At 29.0% G+C, this 23,955-nt stretch overlaps 1 protein-coding gene across 1 annotated transcript in view; it reads left to right on the top strand.

Annotated features, from left to right (window-relative positions):
- LOC111684760 (tripeptidyl-peptidase 2) overlaps window positions 1-16,856 on the top strand; it is a 29,914-nt gene extending 13,058 nt beyond the window's left edge. The window contains exons 3-4 of the mRNA XM_023446958.2: window positions 12,434-12,596; window positions 16,416-16,856. Of these exons, the coding sequence (XP_023302726.2) occupies window positions 12,434-12,596; window positions 16,416-16,625 (373 nt within the window). The 3' untranslated portion in view covers window positions 16,626-16,856. The remainder of the gene's footprint in view (window positions 1-12,433; window positions 12,597-16,415) is intronic.
- Window positions 16,857-23,955: the final 7,099 nt, after the last annotated feature.

Raw genomic sequence — 23,955 nt, forward strand, 5'->3', positions numbered from 1 at the left:
AACTGAACTAGAACTGAACTAGAACTGAACTAGAACTGAACTAGAACTGAACTAGAACTGAACTAGAACTGAACGAGAACTGAACTAGAACTGAATTAGAACTGAACTGGAACTGAATTAGAACTGAACTAGAACTGAACTGAACTAGAACTGAACTAGAACTGAACTAGAACTGAACTAGAACTGAACTAGAATTGAACAAGAACTGAACCACGGTCTGGCTTATAGTTCATGGTCTTGACAATTATCAGATCTATAGCTTTGATTATAATCTGGTGTATAGCCCTATGTATAGTCTTGACTATTGTCTTTTCTTTAATATAAGTTTTGCGGTCATTACTACTAATAAGGACATTGTTGTGGTACCAAAATAAGTTCCTATTCCACCAACTTTTTCGTCTCCGATGTATATAAAGATACTACACAAAAAAAAGAACTGAATGAGCGTCACAAAAAATATATATTTTTCAACATCATGATGTCTGCCTGGATTTTTATTATTTTCAATTTTGTTCTTTATTTTATTTTTTCTATAAGGATTTGACATATACTGTTTGCTGCCAACATTAAAATATGGTTTTTATATAGAGACATGGACAACGAGTACATGAAAATATAAATGTATTTGATAGTTTACGTATGTATTTGTGGTTAAACTCACACGTAAAAACATACACATGTACTTTTATATATGAAGTATAAATACATACAATGAATGAAGTATTTTAATCTACTAAATATTGTATTGTGTATTTTGCTTTCTATAGCCATTGGCTTTTATGATATTTATTTTAATGACCTTTTATATTATAACTAAAATTACAAAACAGACAAATATACAGACCGACAGACAGACAGACAGACAGACAGACAGACAGACAGACAGACAGACAGACATACATATGTATATGTATGTTGTGTTGTGGTCATCATCAGCATCATCGTTATAATTTTCATTAGCGAATTTAATGTGAAAATGAGGAAATGACTAAGTAAAACGAATAAACGAATGACAGACGGAGGGACAGACGTATACATCAAAAACAACTCAAGTGTATGAAATAAAAGTTAATATAGATTTTTACAGCCGACAGTTTTGGACACAAAATGTTTGTGGTTAGATTATGATTAATGTTTATTATACAGAGAACAATTTTTAGTAGAGATTTTTATTAATGGCAAAATGTTTAAAGTTAGATTTAGTTAATAGTATTCTGTTTTTCTTTGTACATATTATTCATTGAGCTTATTATGTTAACAAAGTTGTTGAGATAAAAGGAATCTTGAGTTTGAAATCTTGTTTACAATTTAAGTAAATATTTTAACATGTTTTAAACATAAACTGCTTTTGATTAAAATCTGATATATAGACTTGACAATAGTCTAGTCTATAGTCTTGACTATAGTCTTGACTCTAGTCTAAGATATAATCTAGTCTATAGTCTTGATTATTATTTGGTCTATAGTCATGACTATAGTCTGATCTATTTTCTTAACTGTAATCTTTGTTATAGTATTCAGAATATAGTACTAGCTATAGTCCGATCTATGGTGTTGACAATAGTCTTGATTATGTTCAGCTAGTTAACTATAGTCTGGTCTATAGTCTTGACTATAGTCTTGGCTACAATCTATTTAGCCTGACCTATAGTTTTGACTACTGCCTGGTCTTGAATACAGTGCGGTCAATAGTCTTGGCTATAGTCTGGTCTATTGTCTTGACTATTGTCTGGTCATAGTCTTGACTATAGTAAGGTCTATAGTCTTGGCTATAATCTATTTAGCCTGACCTATTGTTTTGACTAGCGCCTGGTCCTGGATACAGTCCGTTCTATAATCTCTACTAAGTCTAGTCTAGTCTATTGCATAGGCTATAGTCTGATCTATTGTCTTGACTATAGTCTTTGCTTTAGTCTGGTCTATAGGCTTGACTATAGTCTTGGCTTTAGTCTGATCTATAATCTTGGCTATAGTCTGATCTATAGTCTTGGCTTTAGTCTGATCTATAGTATTGGCTATAGTCTTGACTATGAACTGAACAATAGTCTATAATGTATTTTAGTATCCGGTCTTTTCTATAGTCTAGACTATAGTTTTAGTAATAGTCTTGAATACAGTCTTGTCTTTAACCTTGACTATAGTCAGGTCTATAATCTTTGCTATAATATTTTTAGCTTTTACTATAGTCTTGATCATAGTCTGATCAATAGACTTCATTAATGTCTAGTCCGCCCGGTTACATTTTACCTTGATAAAAGACCCCTTCTTGGTGTGATTGCAAAGCCGGGGAAAAGAGGTGCTACCAATACCTGTAGTCTGCCTAGTGACGTCAATACAGTCCTAATTCCTTCGAATGTTTTGGCATGGAGTCAATTCAGAGGAATACATGATCTACTACTACGGGAGGCAAGTTGCCCGCAGACTTGACTTTTCTTATAAGTTAGTTAGGCTTTCTTCGGGATCTACTTAGTGTCTGTGGTTTAAACCCAAGTTCGCGGAAGGATTATGTTGTAATTAAAAGACTGATGTTGCTTTTGCCGAATGACAACGGATTCCTCAGATAACTGTAAGCCGAAGCGTTGAAAGTACGTTAGTGTTAAATATATATGATACAGAATGGGGTATACGGATCTTGTCCGCCCATAAACATAGAGTGAGTCTGTCGTCTTATGTTGTTTTCTTATGAGTGTGCAAAGTTGAATAATGATATAGATTTGACCACAGTATGTTCTCTGTAAGTAAGAACAAAGTTTCGGCTTATTTGATGGATACGTACTTCATTCTAGTGGTTACGTCTCAAGGTACTGTTGCCGACTATAGTCTGATCTATTGTGTTGAATACAGTCTGGTCTATAGTTTGTTCTATAGTCATATCTATAGTCAAGATCATATTCAAGAATATAATCTAGTCTATTGTCTGATCTATATTTTTGGCAATAGTCTTGACTATAGTCTGATATATAGTCTTGGATATAATCTATGGACAGTCTGGTCCATAGTTTTGACTATTGTCTGATCAATAGTCTTAACTATAGTCCCCCCGGATATATGTTACCTTGATGATGCTTTTGCATCTCTAAAGTTAAGCAACTGGGCAGCAATTATCGGAGATGAGATGGCTCAAGTACATTGCTCGAGGACTTGTGCCATCTCATCTCCGATCATTGGCACGAATTCTGGAAATTCCAGAATCTCCGAAATATAATTTATCCAAAATTTTGTTGAAAATAAGAATTTAACCCAACAGGTTCTACTGTAGTTTGGTATTTTGCAGTTATTTTATCTACTCAGTTATTTGTGTCGGTAAAAGACTACCCCAAAAACAAAACAAAAAATCTCTATAAAATGTTTTTTTTTTCCTAAACTATCACACATTCCTTGCCAACTTTCTCACCTATACGAATGACAACGACAACAACAATTACAAAAACAAAACAAATACACAGTACACAATATACCTTTTAAATTAAACTTCATCTAGAGATTAATTGTTTCAGTTTTGTCATGTCGTAAAACTCTAACACACAAAGTTGTAACTAAATATTTAAAATATTTATTTTACTTAAATGGAATGTAATATAATGTACGAACATAACTCTATTGTGAACTCGTTCATGACTCTTATAGAGAAGACAAAATAAAGATAAATTTTTAAAATTGTCCTATTTACACTTGAAACTAAACTAACAGACATTTTAGTTGGCGTCCACTTGTGATTCGCTATGAGTTTGAGTGTTGTGTTTGTTCAACAACTTTTCTCAACTTAATTTGTTGTGAGAGACTTTTTCCTGGCTCTTAATCAAAACTGGCTGGTTGCCCTGTTCTGTGTATTTTACAACAGTTATTTGCTGATGATGTTGCTGATGCTGCTGCTGCTGTTGTTGCTGCTCATACTGTTTTTCATTGTGAGAGTAGAGGAAGTATGTATTTTATAAATCATTGCTTTTAGCTTGAAAAATAACAGGAAAAAACAACAACACGAATGACTGCAAAAATTCATCAGTTTATCACACTTGATATCATCAAAATTTCCCTCACTCTAACACTTATTCGCCGTTGTGTTAAAAATTTGTCGCTAAAAGCATTTAACATGCCACAAAGCAATGGGGCAGAGCACATCGAACTGGAGATAAAAAAACCAAAACACACAAACTTTGGCGAAATTTTAAACCCCTCACCCTCATACAAACTTCCAGTTTGTGAAAAAAAGAGGCTTATAAAAAATTCTTTGAAAAATCACAATTTCATCTCATCGACATAAAAACAACGAAGAATGTAAATTTCGTATAAATCTTTATGTTATAAGGACTGCAATAAGTCAAACTGTAACACAGACAATAAAGCTACAATTAGGACTAAGGGAAGTTTTTCAAAATAAACTTTTTCTGACCATGAACAAAAAAAAAACTTCACACCACTTTAACTTTTCTCAGACCTTTCTTTTTTTGTATCCAAATATCGGTAGGCGTATAAATATTTTTGTTTTCATTTGTTTACACAAAAGCTCAAAGGTGAGCATGAGGGGCGTGTGTTTTTATATCGGCCTATTTCCAACCTTAAACCGCCTTTGTGCGTGATTTCTATGAAATTTTTATTCTTAAAAATAAATTTTTTTTTAATATTTTTCTTCAAAAATATTTCTTGTTTAATATAAACATTTAAATAAGTGTTGCTATTGCTGCGGTTTAACTTTTTTAATTAGTTTCCATTTTTTTTTTATTTTGTTAAATACAAATAACTTTTTTTTACACGCCTTAGGGAAATCTACGGATGTTTATATTAACGGTTTAACAAGACATAAAACAACAACAATAAACAGCAGCAGAATGTCGCTATTGTTTTCATTTCTGTTATCAGCTTAAAGTTGATTGATTTATGCAAACAATTGCCACGTGTGAATCCATTCTGCGGTTAACAATACATTAATATACAATGAAATTTACACTTTTATTCTTGATGTACATCCATACATACATATTAAATACAAGTATTAATACATAAGTTACTAGGGGGGCCGAAAAATTTCCCATAAAAAATTATAATTATCTTTAGAAATGTTTTAAAAATAAAAAATCGAAAATTTATACAAAAAAGTGTTAAAGTCAGTTTTTGGAAAAATTTCCACAGTAAGTGTATAGTAAATTCTCTATTAGAAAGCGTCTATAGTCTAGTCTATAGTATTGACTATAGTTTCCTTCATAGCCTTGACTAGTATTGACTATAGTCTGGTATATAGTATTGGCAATAGAATGGTATATAGTGTTGACTATAGTCTGGTCCATGGTAATGACTATAGACTGGTCTATAGTATTGACTATAGTATGTTCTTGACTATAGTCTAGTCTAAAGTCCTGCCCATAATGTAGGGTCTTGACCATAGTCTTGACTATAGTCTAGACTAGTCTTTTGACCATTGACTATAGTATGGTCCATAGTCTTCACTATAGTTTGACTATAGTCTGGTCTTTATTATAGTCTTGTCTATAGTCTATAGACTTAACTATAGATCCATAGTAATGACTGTATGGTCTATAGTATTGACTATAGTATGGTCTTAACTATAGTCTAGTCTAAAGTCGTGACCATTATCTAAGGTATAGTCTATAGCCTTGACTATAGTTTAGTCTAGTCTATAGCCCTGACAATAGTCTAGTCAATAGTTTCGATTATAGGTTAGTATATAGTCTTGAATATTGTTTGCTTTATAGTCTTGACTATAGTCCGTTCGATAGTCTTTACTATAGTGTAGTCTATAGTCTTGACTAAAGTCTAGTCAATAGCCTTAACTATAGTTTTGACTATAGTCTGGTCTATAGTCTAGTCTAATCTATAGTCTGGTCTATAGTCTTGACATTTTGAAACAATTTTCTAAAGAAAAGTGTGTTCTTTAGAAAATTTTCTAAAAGAGTGATAATTTTTCAAAGAACAATGATCTATAAAAAAAAGCAGAAAATATCCTTTTTAGAAATATTTCTATAGAACAGTGTTTCCTTTATACAATTGTCTAGTCTATAATCTTGACTATAGTCTATTGTCCATAGTCTAGTCTAGGTCTAGTCTATGGTCTAGTCTATAGTCTTGATTGAAGTCTAGTTTGCAGTCTTGACTATAGTCTAGTCTCGACTATAGTCTATCCTTTGGTCATGACTATGGTCTGGTCTATAGTATTGTTTATAGTCTAGTCTATAGCTTGACTATAGTCAAGTCTATAGTTTTGATTATAGGTTAGTGTATAGTCTTGAATATAGTCTATAGCTTCACTATAGTCTAGTCTACAGTTTTGATTATAGGTTAGTGTATAGTCTTGACTATGGTCTAGTCTTGGCTATAGTTTATCATTTAGTCTTGACTTTAGTCTATCCTTTTGTCTTGACTATAGTCTAGTCTATAACTTGACTATAGTATAGTCTATAGTTTTGATTAAAGAATAGTATATAGTTTTGATTATAGGTTAGTGTATAGTCTTGAATATATTCTAGTCTATAGTTTTGACTACAGTCTGGTCTATAGTCTTGATTATGATGGTTTAGTCTATAGCTTGACTATAATCTAGTCTATAGTATTGATTATATGTTAGTCTATAGTCTTGACTATAGTCTTGTCTATAGTCTTGACTGTAGTCTTGTCAATAGTCTTGTCTATAGTCTTGACTATATTCTAGTCTCTTGCTTGACTTTAGTCTAGTCTATAGTTTTGATTATAGGTAAGTGTATAATCTTGACTATGGTCTAGTCTATGGTCTTGACTATAGTCTTGGCTATATTCTAGTCAATAGTATTAACTTTAGTCTAGTCATATTCTTGACTAAAGTCTTGTCTATAAAGTGTCTTCTATACAAAATTTTCTTTAGACATTTTTCGATAGAAAATTGTTCTATAAACGATTTTTTGTAGAAATTTTTCTTTAATCGACAATTTTCTATAGAAATAAGTCTTCTACAAAACAATTTCTAAAAAATAAAAAAAAAAAACATTTTTCGAAAATTTTCTAAAAAAGACAAATTTTATCCGAAAATTTTCAATAAAAATAAAATTTTATCCGAAAATTTTCTATAAAAAGAAAATCTATCCAAAATTTTTCTATTAGAAGAAAATTTAAAAAAAAAATTATTTGAAATTTTCCTATAAAAAAATCTATCTGAAATTTTTCTGTCAAAATAAAATTTTATTCGAAAAATTTCGATTAAAAGGAAATTTTATTTGAATTGTATCCGAAAAAGTATTTTATAAAAAAAAATTTATACGAAAATTTTCTATAAAATGATATTTTTATCCGAAAATTTTCTTTTGAAAGAAAATTTTATTCGAAATAAACAAAAATTTTCTATAAAAAAAATTCTATCTGTAGAATTTCTTAAAGATTTTCTATCAAGATTCTGATCGCCTCTCGTAGTTGCCATTTTTTGTTTCTTGCATTATAGTTTTTTTTTTGTACCAAATGTTGATTCAATAAGTGTGTCTCAGTGTATCTGTCTAGAATTTGACCAGTACAGACGCAATTTCTGACACCATATTCACCATACACACTTGGCGGTCCATCTGTCTGTCCGTCTCTCCGAACAACAATTCGTCTATATTGACGGTATGTTTGTAGAAGCAAAAAAAAGTACTGCGTCACAACCAAAAGAAGAAAAACTGTAAAAACGCCATTGTTTGTTGTTGGTTGCCATGTGTTTAATACTTACATATATATTTTTGGTCTCACAATATGGTTCATTCGCCGATACGATCACACTTAATTTAACATTTTTTTTTTTTTCAACATTTACATTTTTTACTTTACAGTTTACTTGTTTGTTTGAAGGCATAAAGTTAAAATGGATTAAACCCAAAATTTACTGCTAAAAGTTGAAAGTGTGTGTGGACTTTTTTTTACTTAATTGTTAAGTAAACATATTTTTTTCTTGCGTTTATATTTTTTGTTAAATAAACTGTGTGGAAAAAATTTTTTTTGGCATTTTAAAGTTGAATAGTTAAAAAAGGACTTTACTTAAATTATGTTAAATGGAGAGAATGCAAAATGAAATTAAAAAAAGTTAAGGGATCTTAAAATTAAGCATTTCTTTAATAAGTTTATTTAGACACATTTTTTTAGAATTATTATTGCTATAGCAAAAAAAGAAAAATCTATAAAATGAATTTCATGAAAATATTTAAAAGTTTTGTTGCTATTTACTAACAAAGTCTTATGACGATAAATAAAGCAATTGTGCGATATAAACTTATTTTAACACACAGTTTTCTTAATGATTTTAAAGCGTCAAAATTTTAAATTTAAAATTTTGTTAAAAAAAATATATTCTTTAGATAATTGTCTATATAAAAGTCTATAGAAATTGTCAATAAATAGTTGTCTTTCTTGAATAAGTTTCTATAGAAAATTATGTTCTTTAGACAATTCTCCATAAGACTGTGACATTTTGAAACAATTTTGTAAAAAAAAGTGTGTTCTTCAGAAAATTTTCTAAAAAAGTGATAATTTTTCAAAGAACAATGTTCTATGAAAAAGGCATAAAATATTCTAAACAAAAGTATAATTTAGAAATATTTCTATAGAACAGTGTTTCCTTTATACAATTTTCTAAAAAATAAAAATGACTTTAATAGAAAAGTGGACTCTTCAGAAAATATTCTATAGAAAAAATTATCTTTGTATAATTTTCTATAAAAATGTGACTTCCACAGACCTCTTTCTACAGAAAAATCTCTTCCTTAAACAATTTTCTTTAATGAAGTATCAATTTTCTATAATAAAGTGTATTCTTTAGACAATTTCTACAGAAAAATGTTTTATATAAGAATGCTTCTCTGCTTTATAGAAAATTTGTTTCTTAATACATTTTTCTATAATAAAATGTCTACTTTTTATAATATGCTATAGAAAAGTGTCTTTTATGAATAATATCCTATAGAGAACTGTCCTTTTAAGGTAATTTTCTGTAGTAAAACTACATCTTTACACTATTTTGTATAAAAAAAGTGTAATTATTAGAAAATTTTCTATAGTAAATTGATAGATAACTTACTATAGAAATGTGTTTTCTTTAGACAATTTTCTATCTTTGTCTTATTTAATAATTTTCTATAAAAAAATATTTTCTTTAGACAATTTTCTTCAGAAAAGGGTCTTCATTGGACAATTTTCTGCAGGAAGTGTCTTCTTTAGAAAATTTTCTATAGAAAAATGTTTTCTTTACACAATTTCCTAATAAAATTTGTCTTTTTTTTTGACAATTCTCTATAGAAAAGTGAAAGGTGTATTCTTTAGACATTTTGCTTTAGAAAAGTGTTTTCTTTAGACAATTTCCTACATAAAGTGTCTTTAGAAAAATGCCTTCTTTAGACAATTCTCTATAGAAAAGTGTCTTCTTTACAAGAAAGGTGTATTCTTAAGACAATTTCCTACAGAAAGTGTCTTCTTTAGACAATTTTCTATAGAAAAGTGTCTTCTTTAGACAATTTTTTTAGAAGAGAGAGTGTCTTCTTAAGACAATTTTCTTCAGAAAAGTATATTATTTAAACAATTTTCTTTAGAAAAGTGTATTCTTCAAACAATTTTCTATAGAAAAGTGTATTCTTTAAACAATTTCCTATAAAAATGTGTCTTCTTTAGACAACTCCCTACAGAAAAGTGTCTTCTTTATAAAATGTGTATTCTTTAGACAATTTCCTACAGAAAGTGTCTTCTATAGACATTTTCTTTAGAAAAGTGTCTTTTTTAGACAATTTTCTTTAGAAAAATGTCTTCTTTAGATAGTTCTCTATAGAAATGTGTATAATTTAGACAATTTTCTTTAGAAAAGTATTTTCTTTATACAATTTTCTATAGAGAAGTGTTTTCTTTAGAAAATTTTATATATAGATAAGTGTTTTTGTAAAGAAACAATTCTCAGTTTCTTCTAAATATAATGTTCTATAATAAAGAATCCACTATACAAATGTTCTATAGTTCTTCTTTCAGCAGATTTCTATAGAAAATTGTATTCTTCAGAAATTATTCTATAAAAAAGAGATTTCTTAGAAGTTTCTTCTGAATATTATTTTCTATAAAAAGTGTCTTCTTCAGACTTAATTTTATAAAAAAAGAAACTTCTTTAAATTTTCTTCTAAAGATAATTTTCTATAGAAAAGTTTCTTCTTAAGGCAATTTTTTATAGACAAAAGTCTTGTTTAACTAATTGTCTATAGAAAAGTGTTTCTTTATGGAAATTTTTATTTACTTTATAGAATATTTTCTTCTTAATACAAATTTTCTATAATAATATGTCTACTTTAGAAAATTTTCTATAAAAAAATGTTTTTTTTAAGAAAGAAACTTCTTAAAAATTCTTCTGTGCAGTATTTTCTATAGAAAAATTACTTCTGTAGACACATTTACGTGTGGTTTAATATAGAAAATTTTCTACATAAAATGTCTGACACGAAAGTCGGAGTGCTGTACGTAAACACCTTGGCGGCCTTATTTCACGGTAGACTTGAACAACGGTCTACCATCGCCCTTGAATCCTTCAATGAAGAACTCAGGTGGCAATTTTTGTACATGGATTGGGCTAGTCTATGTACAAGCACTTTGCTGAAGTACTCAAGCTATTTAATCTCAGACCATTGCTGCCCCGTTGCTTAACTTAACTTCCATTTACAACCACACAGATAGGATGGCCTATCTGTGTGGTACAACAGCACCTAGAGACGCAACCCACATTCATCCCGTACCATTTACAATTAATACCAACTAATTTTCAACGCTTATTCCCACAGTCACTCTTCTGCCGAAGGAATCTCAACCAACAGCCAGGACATAGTCCTGCGGGCAACTCGTAGTACCAGATTATGCGGTGATCTGGTCTGACCTATTTTCAATCTATGCAAGGACTAAGCCAGACAGTAGACTGTAACCAATTTTATTGTCCCGGTCAAACTAGAGGTAATGGCCACCTCTTTATACCCCGGGATTGCAATAATACCCAGGGGGAAGTCTCGCCACGGTAACATGACCCCGGGGGGTCCCTGATATAGAAAATAGAAAAGTATATATTTAATTTTTTTCAGAAAAAGTGTCTGCTATAGATAATTTCTTTTACTAACTTTTTTGTCGTGAAAAAAATTCCCCAGTTGTCAAATTTGTTGATGGAATTTTGTAAACATTGAACAGCTGTTCCATACAAAAGCAACTATTGTGAATGTATTGTTTACAACAAGTTCACGATAGCAATTTTCCCTTCGAGGGAAATGAAAATTTAAAACGAAACAAAATTTTCACTTCTATTGGCGATAGGGGTGATTATGTTGATGTTTTTCTACGAAATCTTTTGAAAGGAAGAATGTGAACATTCTTCCTTTCGAAGAATGTTCACAGAACAGAACAGCATTTGCTCTAAGCAACTTTTTGCGCAGAAAAGTTAAATTTTTATAGGTTCTCTAGTAAAAATTTAAATTTTTTTAACCAAAAATTATTAACTAATTAAAATTAACACTTATTAATGCGCACTTCATTTATTTAACCCAATCATATCAAAGAGAAAAACAAACTAATACATTTTGCTTAATTGCCTTAATAAAAGTTTCGTTTAAAGAAAAAACTTGAAGTTTTTCATAAAATCATTATAAAGTTTTTCTATGAGCAAGCAAGCAGCAACAGCAGCAGCAACAACATTCAACCATCCTGAGCAAGAGAAAAACTATTAAAATTATTGTCTAAATTTTAATTCAATAGAAATTGCAAATAAACCTTTCAAACGTTTTAAGAAAATATTTGCAATTTCATACATTTAAAGTTTGAATTGACCTCTTACACCGCCCTCTAAACCACCAACAACAACAACACCTCTGATTTGCTTGCTTCTCTAACGTTTGGCTGGGTATTGTAGAATAATTTAAGCAATTATACAAAACTACAACAGCAACAGCAACATCAACAGCAAATTAAAATCAAAAACAAAAACAAGAATACAAGAACTGCATAAAATCTTGCTGAGGTTGTGAGGCAGAATAATTTTGCACCAAAACTACACTTGTTTAGCGGAAAAGGAAACTCCAACACAACACTAGAGTACCGGGTAGTACTTCATTTAATTACCCCTTGTCCGCTGCTATTCCTTCTCCATTCTACTCCGAGTTTTAACAAGTTTTTTTTTTTTATTTTGAGGCAAAAAACATTATTCACAAAATAATGAACTACTAAATTGACTCCAACAGCGCGTACATTATTTGAATTTTATTTTCTAGTTTGGAAAATGTTTTTCATTCAATTCTTCTATATTTTTTTTCTGGTTCGCGCCACTTTCAGTTTAATTTGAATGTTTCTTTCGTATTTGATTTTAATTTTATTCAGAATTTAGCATTTTTGTATTTTTTTTTTTTTTTGCATATTTTTACCAGATTTAATAAATTCATGTTTTTTCTCCTCCTCCTACTCCTTTTTTTGTAATTTACAGCCAAATGGACAATCAGCGTAAAAATCTTTTGGAGGCATTGACCAAAAAGGGTATTGCTGTTGCTAAATTGTGTGTATTGGATAAAAACGTTAAAGATCGTTTAGAGGATATTGATAATGTGTACACAGAAATCATTAAATTTGTGGACGCCAGCGATTCGAAGGTAAGTTTCAATATATACACTTTTTTGGGGGTATTTTCCATTACAATTTCTATTTATTTATGTCCTGGTTTTTGTGCATTTGATAATGTTTGTGTGTGTGTGTGTGTTTGGGGGTTTGGAGTTTCTGGGCGTTTTGCTTATTTGTGTAATCGAGTGACCGAGTTAAAACCAACCAACATGGAAATATGAGAAAACAAACAAAATGAAACCATTTGAAAATTATAAACATCTAAGGTATTAGAGGATTATTACAGCATCCATAATTTAACTGGCACAAAGCACTTAAATACATAATGTAAAATGCATAACATGAATAAGAAAATTATTTTATAGAATTTTTTTTTTTTCAATTACACGGTTTAACAATAGTGGAGACTGGATATTAAGTCTACAGAATACGGTGCCAGAAGATAAAAGTTTTTAATAGAGAATTTATTACAAAAGACGCTTTCTAAAGAAACAATTTTCCATACGGTACTTGAAGAAAAGTTTTCAAGAAAGAATTTGTCTAAGAAGAAACTTTTCTTTAGAAAATTGTCTAAGAAGAAACTTTTCTTTAGAAAATTGTCGAAGAAGACACTTTTCTATAGAAAATTGTCTAAGAAGACACTTTTCTATAGAAAATTGTCTAAGAAGAAACTTTCTATAGAAAATTGTCTAAGAAGAAACTTTTCTATAGAAAATTGTCTATGAAGAAACTTTTCTATAGAAAATCGTCTAAGAAGAAACTTTTCTATAGAAAATCGTCTAAGAAGAAACTTTTCTAAATTAAATTGTCTAAGAAGACACTTTTCTATAGAAAATTATCGAAGAAAACACTTTTCTATAGAAAATTGTCTAAGAAGACACTTTTCTATAGAAAATTGTCGAAGAAAACACTTTTCTATAGAAAATTGTCTATGAAGACACTTTTCTATAGAAAATTGTCTAAGAAGACACTTTTCTATAGAAAATTGTCTAAGAAGACACTTTTCTATAGAAAATTGTCTATGAAGACACTTTTCTATAGAAAATTGTCTAAGAAGACACTTTTCTATAGAAAATTGTCTATGAAGACACTTTTCTATAGAAAATAGTCTAAGAAGACACTTTTCTATAGAAAATAGTCTAAGAAGACACTTTTCTATAGAAAATAGTCTAAGAAGACACTTTTCTATAGAAAATTGTCTAAGAAGACACTTTTCTATAGAAAATTGTCTAAGAAGACACTTTTCTATAGAAAATTGTCTAAGAAGACATTTTTCTATAGAAAATTGTCTAAGAAGAAACTTTCTATAGAAAATTGTCTAAGAAGAAACTTTTCTATAGAAAATTGTCTATGAAGAAACTTTTCTATAGAAAATCGTCTAAGAAGAAACTTTTCTATAGAAAATCGTCTAAGAAGAAACTTTTCTATAGAAAATTGTCTAAGAAGACACTTTTCTATAGAAAATTGTCTAAGAAGACACTTTTCTGTAGAAAAATGCCTAAGAAGGCACTTCTCTATGCAAAATTGCCTAAGAAGACACTTTTCTGTAGAAAATTGTCTAAGAAAACACTTTTCTATAGAAAATTGTCTAAGAAAACACTCTTCTATAGAAAATTGTCTAAGAAGACACTTTTCTATAGAAAATTGTCTAAGAAGACACTTTTCTATAGAAAATAGTCTAAGAAGACACTTTTCTATAGAAAATACTCTAAGAAGACACTTTTCTATAGAAAATAGTCTTAGAAGACACTTTTATATAGAAAATTATTTAAGAAGACACTTTTCTATAGAAATTTGTTTAATAAGAAGACACTTTTCTATAGAAAGTTGTTTAAGAAGACACTTTTCTATAGAAAATTTTCTTAGAAGACACTTTTCTTTGTCTAAGAAGACACTTTTCTATAGAAAATTGTCTAAGAAGACACTTTTTTTTAGAAATTTGTCTAAGAAGACACTTCTATAGAAAATAGTCTAAGAAGACACTTTTCTATAGAAAATAGTCTAAGAAGACACATTTCTATAGAAAATTGTCTAAGAAGACACTTTTCTATAGAAAATTGTCTAGGAAGACATTTTCTATAGAAAATAGTCTAAGAAGACACTTAGACTATTGTCAAAGAAAATTCTTTTCTAAAGAAAATTGTCTAAGAAGACACATTTCTATAGAAAGACACTTATCTACAAAGAAAATTGTTTGCAATTAACACTTTTCTACCTTAAATAATCATTGACATTTGAACTTAATTAATTGTCAATCAAAAAGATTAACTTTTGAAATTGTAACAACAAATCTAGTTTATCCTAATCAATAAATAAAAAAAATCTCGATTCCTAAAATTAAAACATTCCTTTTTGTCCATTTACATACATATGTACATCTCCACTAGTCATAGAACACTTGTTGCTAATTTTTTTTTCATTCCTTTTTTTGAAAAAAAAATTTTTTTTCTATTTTAAAATTGAAATATAAATCTTTTTATGGAGACCAATGTCTTCTTAAGTACTTTTAAGTCAACATTCTTAATTAAGGTGCACATTTGCTGGCAGCAATTAACTCTCGACTGACTGACTAAGAACAGACAGACAGACACAAAAGAGACAAATAGTCCTTTTTCTAACTAACACCTACGAACATCTAACACTATTGTGATATGTGGCACCTACAATTAAAAAAGATTTTACTTCTTTAGACCATTTACCGGTTGGATTTCAAATCCCAAAGTGGCAAGAAAAAAACATAGAAACTAGACACACTGCTTTGGTATTAGAGCAAATAAAACATATGTATATATAAAAGTGTAAACGGACAACTGAGAGGAAGAAACAGTAGGCATATCAGGAGTGGAAAATTCAGTACTTAAGTATTTTTTTAGTTATTTTTGATATGACTATATAGTCTAGTAGTCTAGTTTATAGCATAGTCTAGTCTATAGTCTAGTCTATAGTCTAGTCTATAGTCTAGTCTATAGTCTAGTCTATAGTCTAGTCTATAGTCTAGTCTATAGTCTAGTCTATAGTCTAGTCTATAGTCTAGTCTATAGTCTAGTCTATAGTCTAGTCTATAGTCTAGTCTATAGTCTAGTCTATAGTCTAGTCTATAGTCTAGTCTATAGTCTAGTCTATAGTCTAGTCTATAGTACAGTCTATAGTCTAGTCTATATTCAAATCTATAGTCTAATCTATAGTCTAGTCTATATTCAAATTTATAGTCTAATCTATAGTCTAGTCTATAGTCTAGTCTTTAGTCTAGTCAATAGTCTAGTCTATAGTCTATTCTATAGTCTAGTCTATAGTCTAGTTATTTTAAAATTAAAATATCCCATGCCTGATAACAGTATATAAAGTAATAGTAGGTAAACTAGACAGGGCAGGAAATAGGTGATAGTATTTTGTTTTTGTATTTGTGTACACTATTCATCAAGGGAAATATACGAAAAAAATGTATTTGTTTTTTAAATATTATTTAAAGAAATATGTTGCGATTATTTGAGGAAAAATACAGAAAACTAGATATAGTTTTTTCCAGTTCTAACGACCGTGGCAAATGTTCCCCTTAACTGTTACTTAGCAGTATCTCTCCTAACACATTTATGTCCTTTAATCTGTTGTGGTTCATGTTAGGAAAAGAGAAAAAAAGAAGTCTAAAGTGCATTAAAATGTGCACAGCTGAAAGTTTTTAATGTGTTTATTTGATGATGGTAATATAAACTCTATTCTAAAGTTTTGTTGGTTTGGTTTTCTTTCTATCTCCCACATTTTAAAAACCATGTAATTTTTTGCAGTTTGTTTTCTATTGCAAATATACAATAAAAGTTTTGTTTTTTTTTTTAACTTTTGTAATTTCTTTTCAGGTAATACAATTCTCTCTGTGGCATGCTTATGTCCATGAACAGTATGGTCGTATGTATAAATATTTGCAAAAACTTTGCGATGAGAAGAGAAGTCGTGAAAACTTTGAGGAAATCTATTTAATTGCTGGAGCCTTAAAATATGAACATTTACAAACGGTTGTGCAACGTTTGACTGTGTCAACATTTCCACAAAGCTATCGTTTGTTTTAAAGACCAACTTAATGCAAACATCAATAACAGTAGCAGCATTAGTAGCAGCAACAGCAGCAGCATCAAGCAGCAATGTTAAGAGGAGCAAAAGACAAATAGATAACACACTTCACTTTTAGCTAAAAACACAAACAGACAGACAGACAGGCAGACCTACATACGGATTTAGTTTTACACAAAAATAATTGGGAAAATGAGTCAACTACTAGCAACTTTAACAACTAACTAGCATAAAAACAACAACAACAACAAAAACAACCAGCAGCAACAATAGCAACAACAAGTAGTATATAAACAATAATAGCTACACAACATAAAAATAAATATTTAGGTCCCTGAACAATAACAAATACATATATAAATAAAACAACAATAATAACAACAACACATAAATAAATAAATAAATAAAAAAATGAATAAAAACTAGAAAGAAGAACCAAGAAAATTAACTTATTGCACAAGTTTTACTTGTACATATGAATGTATATGTCTGACTAGCTCCGCGTCATTGTCATCCTTATTCTAACATAACTGCATCTACAATTGCATAGATCCATCCATCCACATCTTCAAATGCTGGTGTCACTTTTCTTTACGTAAAAAAGCATTTATTATTTTAACTATTCAACACCAGGCTCTTCTCAACATATTCCACTCCTACTCATTTTTACTCTTATATTCCATTCTAACCATGCAGCCAGGCACACATCATACATTCAACAATACGTTCATTCATCCATCCATCTATCCGTCTATGCAACGTATTACTCCATTGAATTAAGGAAAAATAACTACAACAGTAGGAATATTAAAGTAGCGCTATATTAGGGGTATAACACTTTAAAACGTGCTAAAATGTATCATGTTATACTTTACTAATACTGCAACAAAAGCAAAAGATTCAAAACTTACAGTAAATATAAATGATTATTTGTCAGCAAAAAAAAAAAAAAAAAAACAACACCCTACTACTTAAACATACGCACATGAAAACGTGCCGAGAGAAAACAACATGGTGTTAAAACTATTTAGAATGTTGACTTCATTCTTTAGTTTTATTAAAAACTTTTTGAATTTCAAATTATGTTATTACTTCTTCTTGTTGTTCTCAATTTTTTTCTGTGTGTGTAGTTTTTACTTTATCTACACTATTTCTTAATATGTCTTTAAATGTATTAAATTTAATAGCTTTAAATCTTAGAAAAAAAAACACAATATTTTCATAACGTTAACACTATACTATCGTCAAGACTATAAACTAGTCCAGACCAATAGAAACTACTTTATAATCGAGATTATTCTACAGTCGAAACAAGAGACTATTCTATACTAAAGTCAAGACTATAGACTACTCTATAGTCAAGACTATAGACTACTCTATAGTCAAGACTAAAGACTACTCTATAGTCAAGTCTATAGACTACTCTATAGTCAAGACTATAGACTACTCTATAGTCAAGACTATAGACTACTGTATAGTCTTGACTATAAACTACTCTCTAGTTAACACTATAGACTACTCTATAGTTAAAACTATAGACTACTCTATAGTTAAAACTATAGACTACTCTATAGTTACGACTATAGACTACTCTACTCTACTCTACAGTCAAGACTAGAGACTACTCTATAGTCAAGACTTAAGACTACTATATAGTCAAAACTATAGACTACTCTATAGTAGCCTAGTCTACAGTCAAGACTATTATTATAAATAGACTATAGACTACTCTATAGTCAAGACTAAAGACTATACTATAGACAAGTCTAATGGCTATACTATAGTCAAGACTAAAGATTATTCTATAGTAAAAACTATAGACTACTCTATAGTCAAGACTATAACCTACTCCATAGTCAAGACTATAGACAACTATATAGTCAAGACTATAGACTAATCTATAGTCAAGACTATAGACTAATCTATAGTCAAGACTATAGACTACTCTATAGTCAAGACTATAGACTACTCTATAGTCAAGACTATAGACTACTCTATAGTCAAGACTATAGTCTACTCTATAGTCAAGACTGTAGACTACTCTACAGTCAAGACTATAGACTACTCTACAGTCAACACTATAGACAAATCTATAGTCAAGACTATAGACTAATCTATAGTCATGAATATAGACTAATCTATAGTCAAGACTATAGACTGCTCAATAGTCAAGACTACAGGCTACTCTATAGTCAAGACTATAAACTTCTCTATTGACAAGACTGTGGACTACTCTATATATAGTAAAAACTATAGACTACTCTATATATAGTCAAGACTGTAGACTACTCTATATATAGTCAAGACTATAGACTACTCTATAGTCTAGACTATAGACTACTCTATAGTCTAGACTGTAGACTTTTCTATAGTCAAAACTATAGACTACTCTATATATAGTCAAGACTATAAACTACTCTATAGACTATTCTATAGTCAAGTCTATAAACTACTCTATAGACTACTCTGTAGTCAAGACTATAGACTACTCTGTAGTCAACACTATAGACTACTCTATAGTCAAGACTATAAACTACTCTATATCCAAGACTATAAACTACTCTATATCCAAGACTATAAACTACTCTATAGTCAAGACTATAAACTACTCTATAGTCAAGACTATAGAGAAGTCTATAGTCAAGACTATAAACTACTCTATAGTCAAGACTATAGAGAAGTCTATAGTCTTGACTATAGATTAGTCTATAGTCTTGACTGTAGAGTAGTCTATAGTCTTGACTGTAGAGTAATCTACAGTCTTGACTATAGAGTAGTCTATAGTCTTGACTATAGATTAGTCTACAGTCTATAGACATCTCTAGAGTCAAGACTATAGACATCTCTATAGTCAAGAATGTAGACTTATCTATAATCAAAACTGTAGACTTCTCTATAGGCAAGACTATAGACTACTCTAAAGTCTAGACTATAGACTACTTTAGAGTCAAGACAATAGAATACTCTAGTCATATCGGCTACTAAACTATAGTTTGTACTGTCGAGATTATAACCTACTTACTTATCCTGGTATTCATATAGATATTAATCGTTTATTTTAGGTTTATTATGGAGATATTAGCCCTTATAATATTAAAAATTTAAGCTGAAGAATATGCAATAAAACTTGAAGTAAGTAAAGTCCAGATTTTAAGAACATTCAAAAGCAAATTGATAATGTTGTGAAGAAATAATACGAAAGCATTAATAACAACAACAACTGGTAAGTTTTTTGCAATTAATCATTAAGTTAACATTACCATTAGTCAATTATTTACAATTATGTTTTGCAAAAGCTTTTGACAAGATATTTATGTACAAATGCATTAATTAAATGATTATTTAAGAAATGACCAAAGAAACTTCTTTGAGAAATATTTGCATTTAAAATAATTATAAATGTAAATAAATTTAAACATTGCAATCAAATAACTATTTTCTATTAACACAAAAATACATTTTCCGTTTCCGTTTAAATGAAAACTTATTACGTGTGACTTTTATTAAATGTCATTATTTCAACTTTAATATTTTGATTCTATTTCATATTAAATGTACATTATATAGTAAATATGTAAAATGTTATTATACTTGTTGTGTCCCTGTGACAACGGTGTAGTTGACGACATGTCTTCTGGTGTTTGTAGATTCTTTGGCGTTTCATATAACCAGTTCTGGTTAGTAGTTATTATTTATACTTATTATATTATTTTTTTTTTTTTGTAACTTTGATATCTTGCACTTTTTCTCAGTAGTAAATTATAAAATTTAAAAAGAAATTTTATAAAAAAAACTTATTTCTTTACTTTATGATCAAAGTTTTATATTAAAAAAAATTAGAGTGTCCAGTAGAACAAAATTTATAAAAAAAAATATTCAATGAAATTTTCTTTATAGTTAAAAATTTTCTTTTAATGGAAAATTTTCGGTAAAAATTTAAAAAAAAAAATTGTTTACTGAACTCCCTAATCTGCTTACTTAAAATGTCAGTAGACAAAACTGTAAACAACAACAAAGTAATTATAAATGTTATTTAGCAACAATGAAAAGCACTTCATACACACATAAAGTAAACTAAAAAACTATATCTTTCATTGAGGTAAAGGGTATATAAAGGGTATGCCACATTTTGTAGCACTCTTATGAAAGATCTCAAGATCTCCCTTAAAATTCTAAAGACAAAAATCTATTCAAAACAATATTTCTCGTTTTTCTCTACTAACTGTATTCCTTGTGAGCCTCGTCTTTGTTTTAACTTTGACAGATCAAAACAAGCTTAGAAAAAAATGCCTCAAAGTTTATTGTTAATCAAACACAAAGTTATTTGTATTGACCCAAAGGAAAAACCCTTTATTATATTAAATAATATTTAGTAAAAAGAAGAGTAAATAATATACAATAATTGTACAAAAATATATTTATGAATATTTCTCCCATGTGAACATACAAAAAGACACAGTTTGTGTATATCCTTATATGACAGACTTTATGATGTACTCTACTGCACTCTTCCTGTTACTTTTTGTGACAAGACCTAACATAATAAAGTTACAATTTTCATCATGTTTTTTTTTCGTTCTTTATTTTTAATATATATAATAAACAAGAATATAATATAACCTCAAAAAAATTGCCCTTGGTTTTTTATTTGATTAAACCCATGTAAACAAAGAAACATTAAATGAATGCACTGAACTGAATGACTGACAAGTACTTTTAGATTTATTTAGCAGATCGACAAACAAATAATACGAATAGTAAGTAAAAAGGGGCTCAAATAAATTTTAATTATAAACTCTATTCAAAATGACAGATATAAAATTAAAATAATATTAAACGAGGGACGATTATAAAAACAAGATAGATAGATAGATAGATAGATAGATAGATAGATAGATAGATAGATAGATAGATAGATAGATAGATAGATAGATAGATAGATAGATAGATAGATAGATAGATAGATAGATAGATAGATAGATAGATAGATAGATAGATAGATAGATAGATAGATAGATAGATAGATAGATAGATAGATAGATAGATAGATAGATAGATAGATAGATAGATTGTTTTCTTATATCTTCCCTTTCCAAATTTCTCTCACAAATCCACTGTGAAATTAAATCTATACAATTATGTATCACAAAAAACTAAAGGTGAAAATATTTGTCATAAACTAAATAATTTAAATAGTTTGTTAGTAATTAAATATGTTTAATATTGCGGAATACTTCTATTTACATTAATAATAAACAACAGTTCAACAAATAAATCACTATTCAATTACTTATTTATGAAAAAATAAATAAATAAATTTTTGCAAATAAATAAAACAAGAATCTAATAAAAATATTAAATATTTATTTATTGAATTAAATATAATAAAATTAAATAAATATTAACACACACAAGTAAACAAAAAAAACTGGCATTATTGAAAACTTATGTGTTTAGTAAATCAAAAATAATTTTTTGTGTTATGAAATATGTTTTATTTGTTTTTAGGCAAAACTGTTTTAAAAATAATAACAATTATTATCATAATACATTTTATTAGAGAATTAAACAAAATACAAAAGATAAACTGGTCGAAGTGCATAGATAATCAATTTTTCTTTTCAATAAAGTCAATTGACGAGAAATATTGAAATAAATTGTCCATTCTGTGAGCTTTCAAAGCATACGGTACAATATTTCAGTGGTGTTAAGCCCAGATTTTAAATTTAATGTATTCGTAGCAGTTCACAATGCCAAATCCAGAACATTATCCAGATTAGTCTATAGACTAGACTAGTCTATAGTCTTGTCTATAGTTTAGTCTATGGTCTAGTCTATAGTCTAGTATCTAGTCTAGTTTATAGTCTAGTCTATAGTCTTGTCTGTAGTCTAGTCTATAGTCTAGTCTTCAGTCTAGTCTGTAGTCTAGTCTATAATCTAGTTTATAGACTTGTCTATAATCTAGTTTATAGTCTACTTCATAGTCTAGTTTACAGTATATTCTATAATCTAGCCTATGGTCTAGTCTATAATTTAGTCTATAAACTAGCATATAGTCTAGTCTATAGTCTAGTCTATAATCTACTCTATAATCTAGTCTATAGTCTACTCTATAGTTTAGTCTATAGTGTAGTCTAATGTCTAGTCTGTAGTCTAGTCTATAGTCTAGTATCTAGTCTAGTTTATAGTCTATAGTCTTGTTTGTGGCCTAGTCTATAGTCTAGTCTATAATCTAGTCTATAGTCTAGCATATAGTCTAGTCCATAGTCTAGTCAATAGTCTACTCTATAGCCTTGTCTATAGTCTAGTCTATAATCTAGTCTATAGTCTAGTTTATGGACTAGTCTATAGTATAGTCTATAGTCTACTTCATAGTCTAGTCTATAGTCTAGTTTATAGTATATTCTATAATCTAGTCTACAGTCTACTCTATAGTCTAGTCTATAGTCTAGTCGATAGTCTAGTTTATAGTCTAGTCTATAGTCTAGTCTATAGTCCAGTTTATACTCTAGTCTATAGTCTAGTATATAGTCTAGTCTATAGTGTAGTCTACAGTCCAGTTTATAGTCTAGTCTTGTCTGTAGTCTAGTCTATAGTCTATTCTATAGTCTAGTCTGTAGTCTAGTCTATAGTCTAGTTTATTGACTAGTCTATAGTTTAGTTTATAGTACATTCTATAATCTAGTCTATAGTCTAGTCTATAATCTTGTCTATAGTCTACTCTATAGTCTAGTATATAATCTACTCTATAGTCTAGTCTATAGTCTAGTATATAATCTACTCTATAGTCTAGTCTATAACCTAGTCTATAGTCTAGTCTATAGTCTAGTATATAGATACTACACTTCCTATAGTCTAATATATAGTCTGGTTTATAATTTAGTCTATAACCAAATCTAGCCTATAGTCTTGTCTATAGTCTAGTCTAATATCAAGTCTATAATCTATTCTACAGTTTAGTATATAGGCTAGTCTATAGTCTATGCTATATTCTTATCTAGTCTTATCTAAAGTGTAGTCTATAGTCTAGTCTTTAGTCTAATCTATAGTCTTGTCTATATTCCAGACTGAAGCCAAGTCTATAGCCTAGTTATTTTCATAATTTTAGCTATTTTTGCTAGAAAAAAATATTGTAGTTATATAATTTAGTGAAGTATTCTCTCAGAACTAACCGTGTCATAGTTAATAAACATTTACAAAATAATGAAATGAAACCGCAAAAAGGAAAACTGAAGTAATACGAGTATTTTTTGGAAAACGGAAAAAAGCTACAGTTTAATTAACCTTTTAAATACGAAACATGACAAACGTTTTGCTTGCTAAAAGGCT

This window comes from Lucilia cuprina, chromosome 6 (assembly GCF_022045245.1).
Source record: "Lucilia cuprina isolate Lc7/37 chromosome 6, ASM2204524v1, whole genome shotgun sequence".
In the NCBI taxonomy this organism is placed as follows: domain Eukaryota; kingdom Metazoa; phylum Arthropoda; class Insecta; order Diptera; family Calliphoridae; genus Lucilia; species Lucilia cuprina.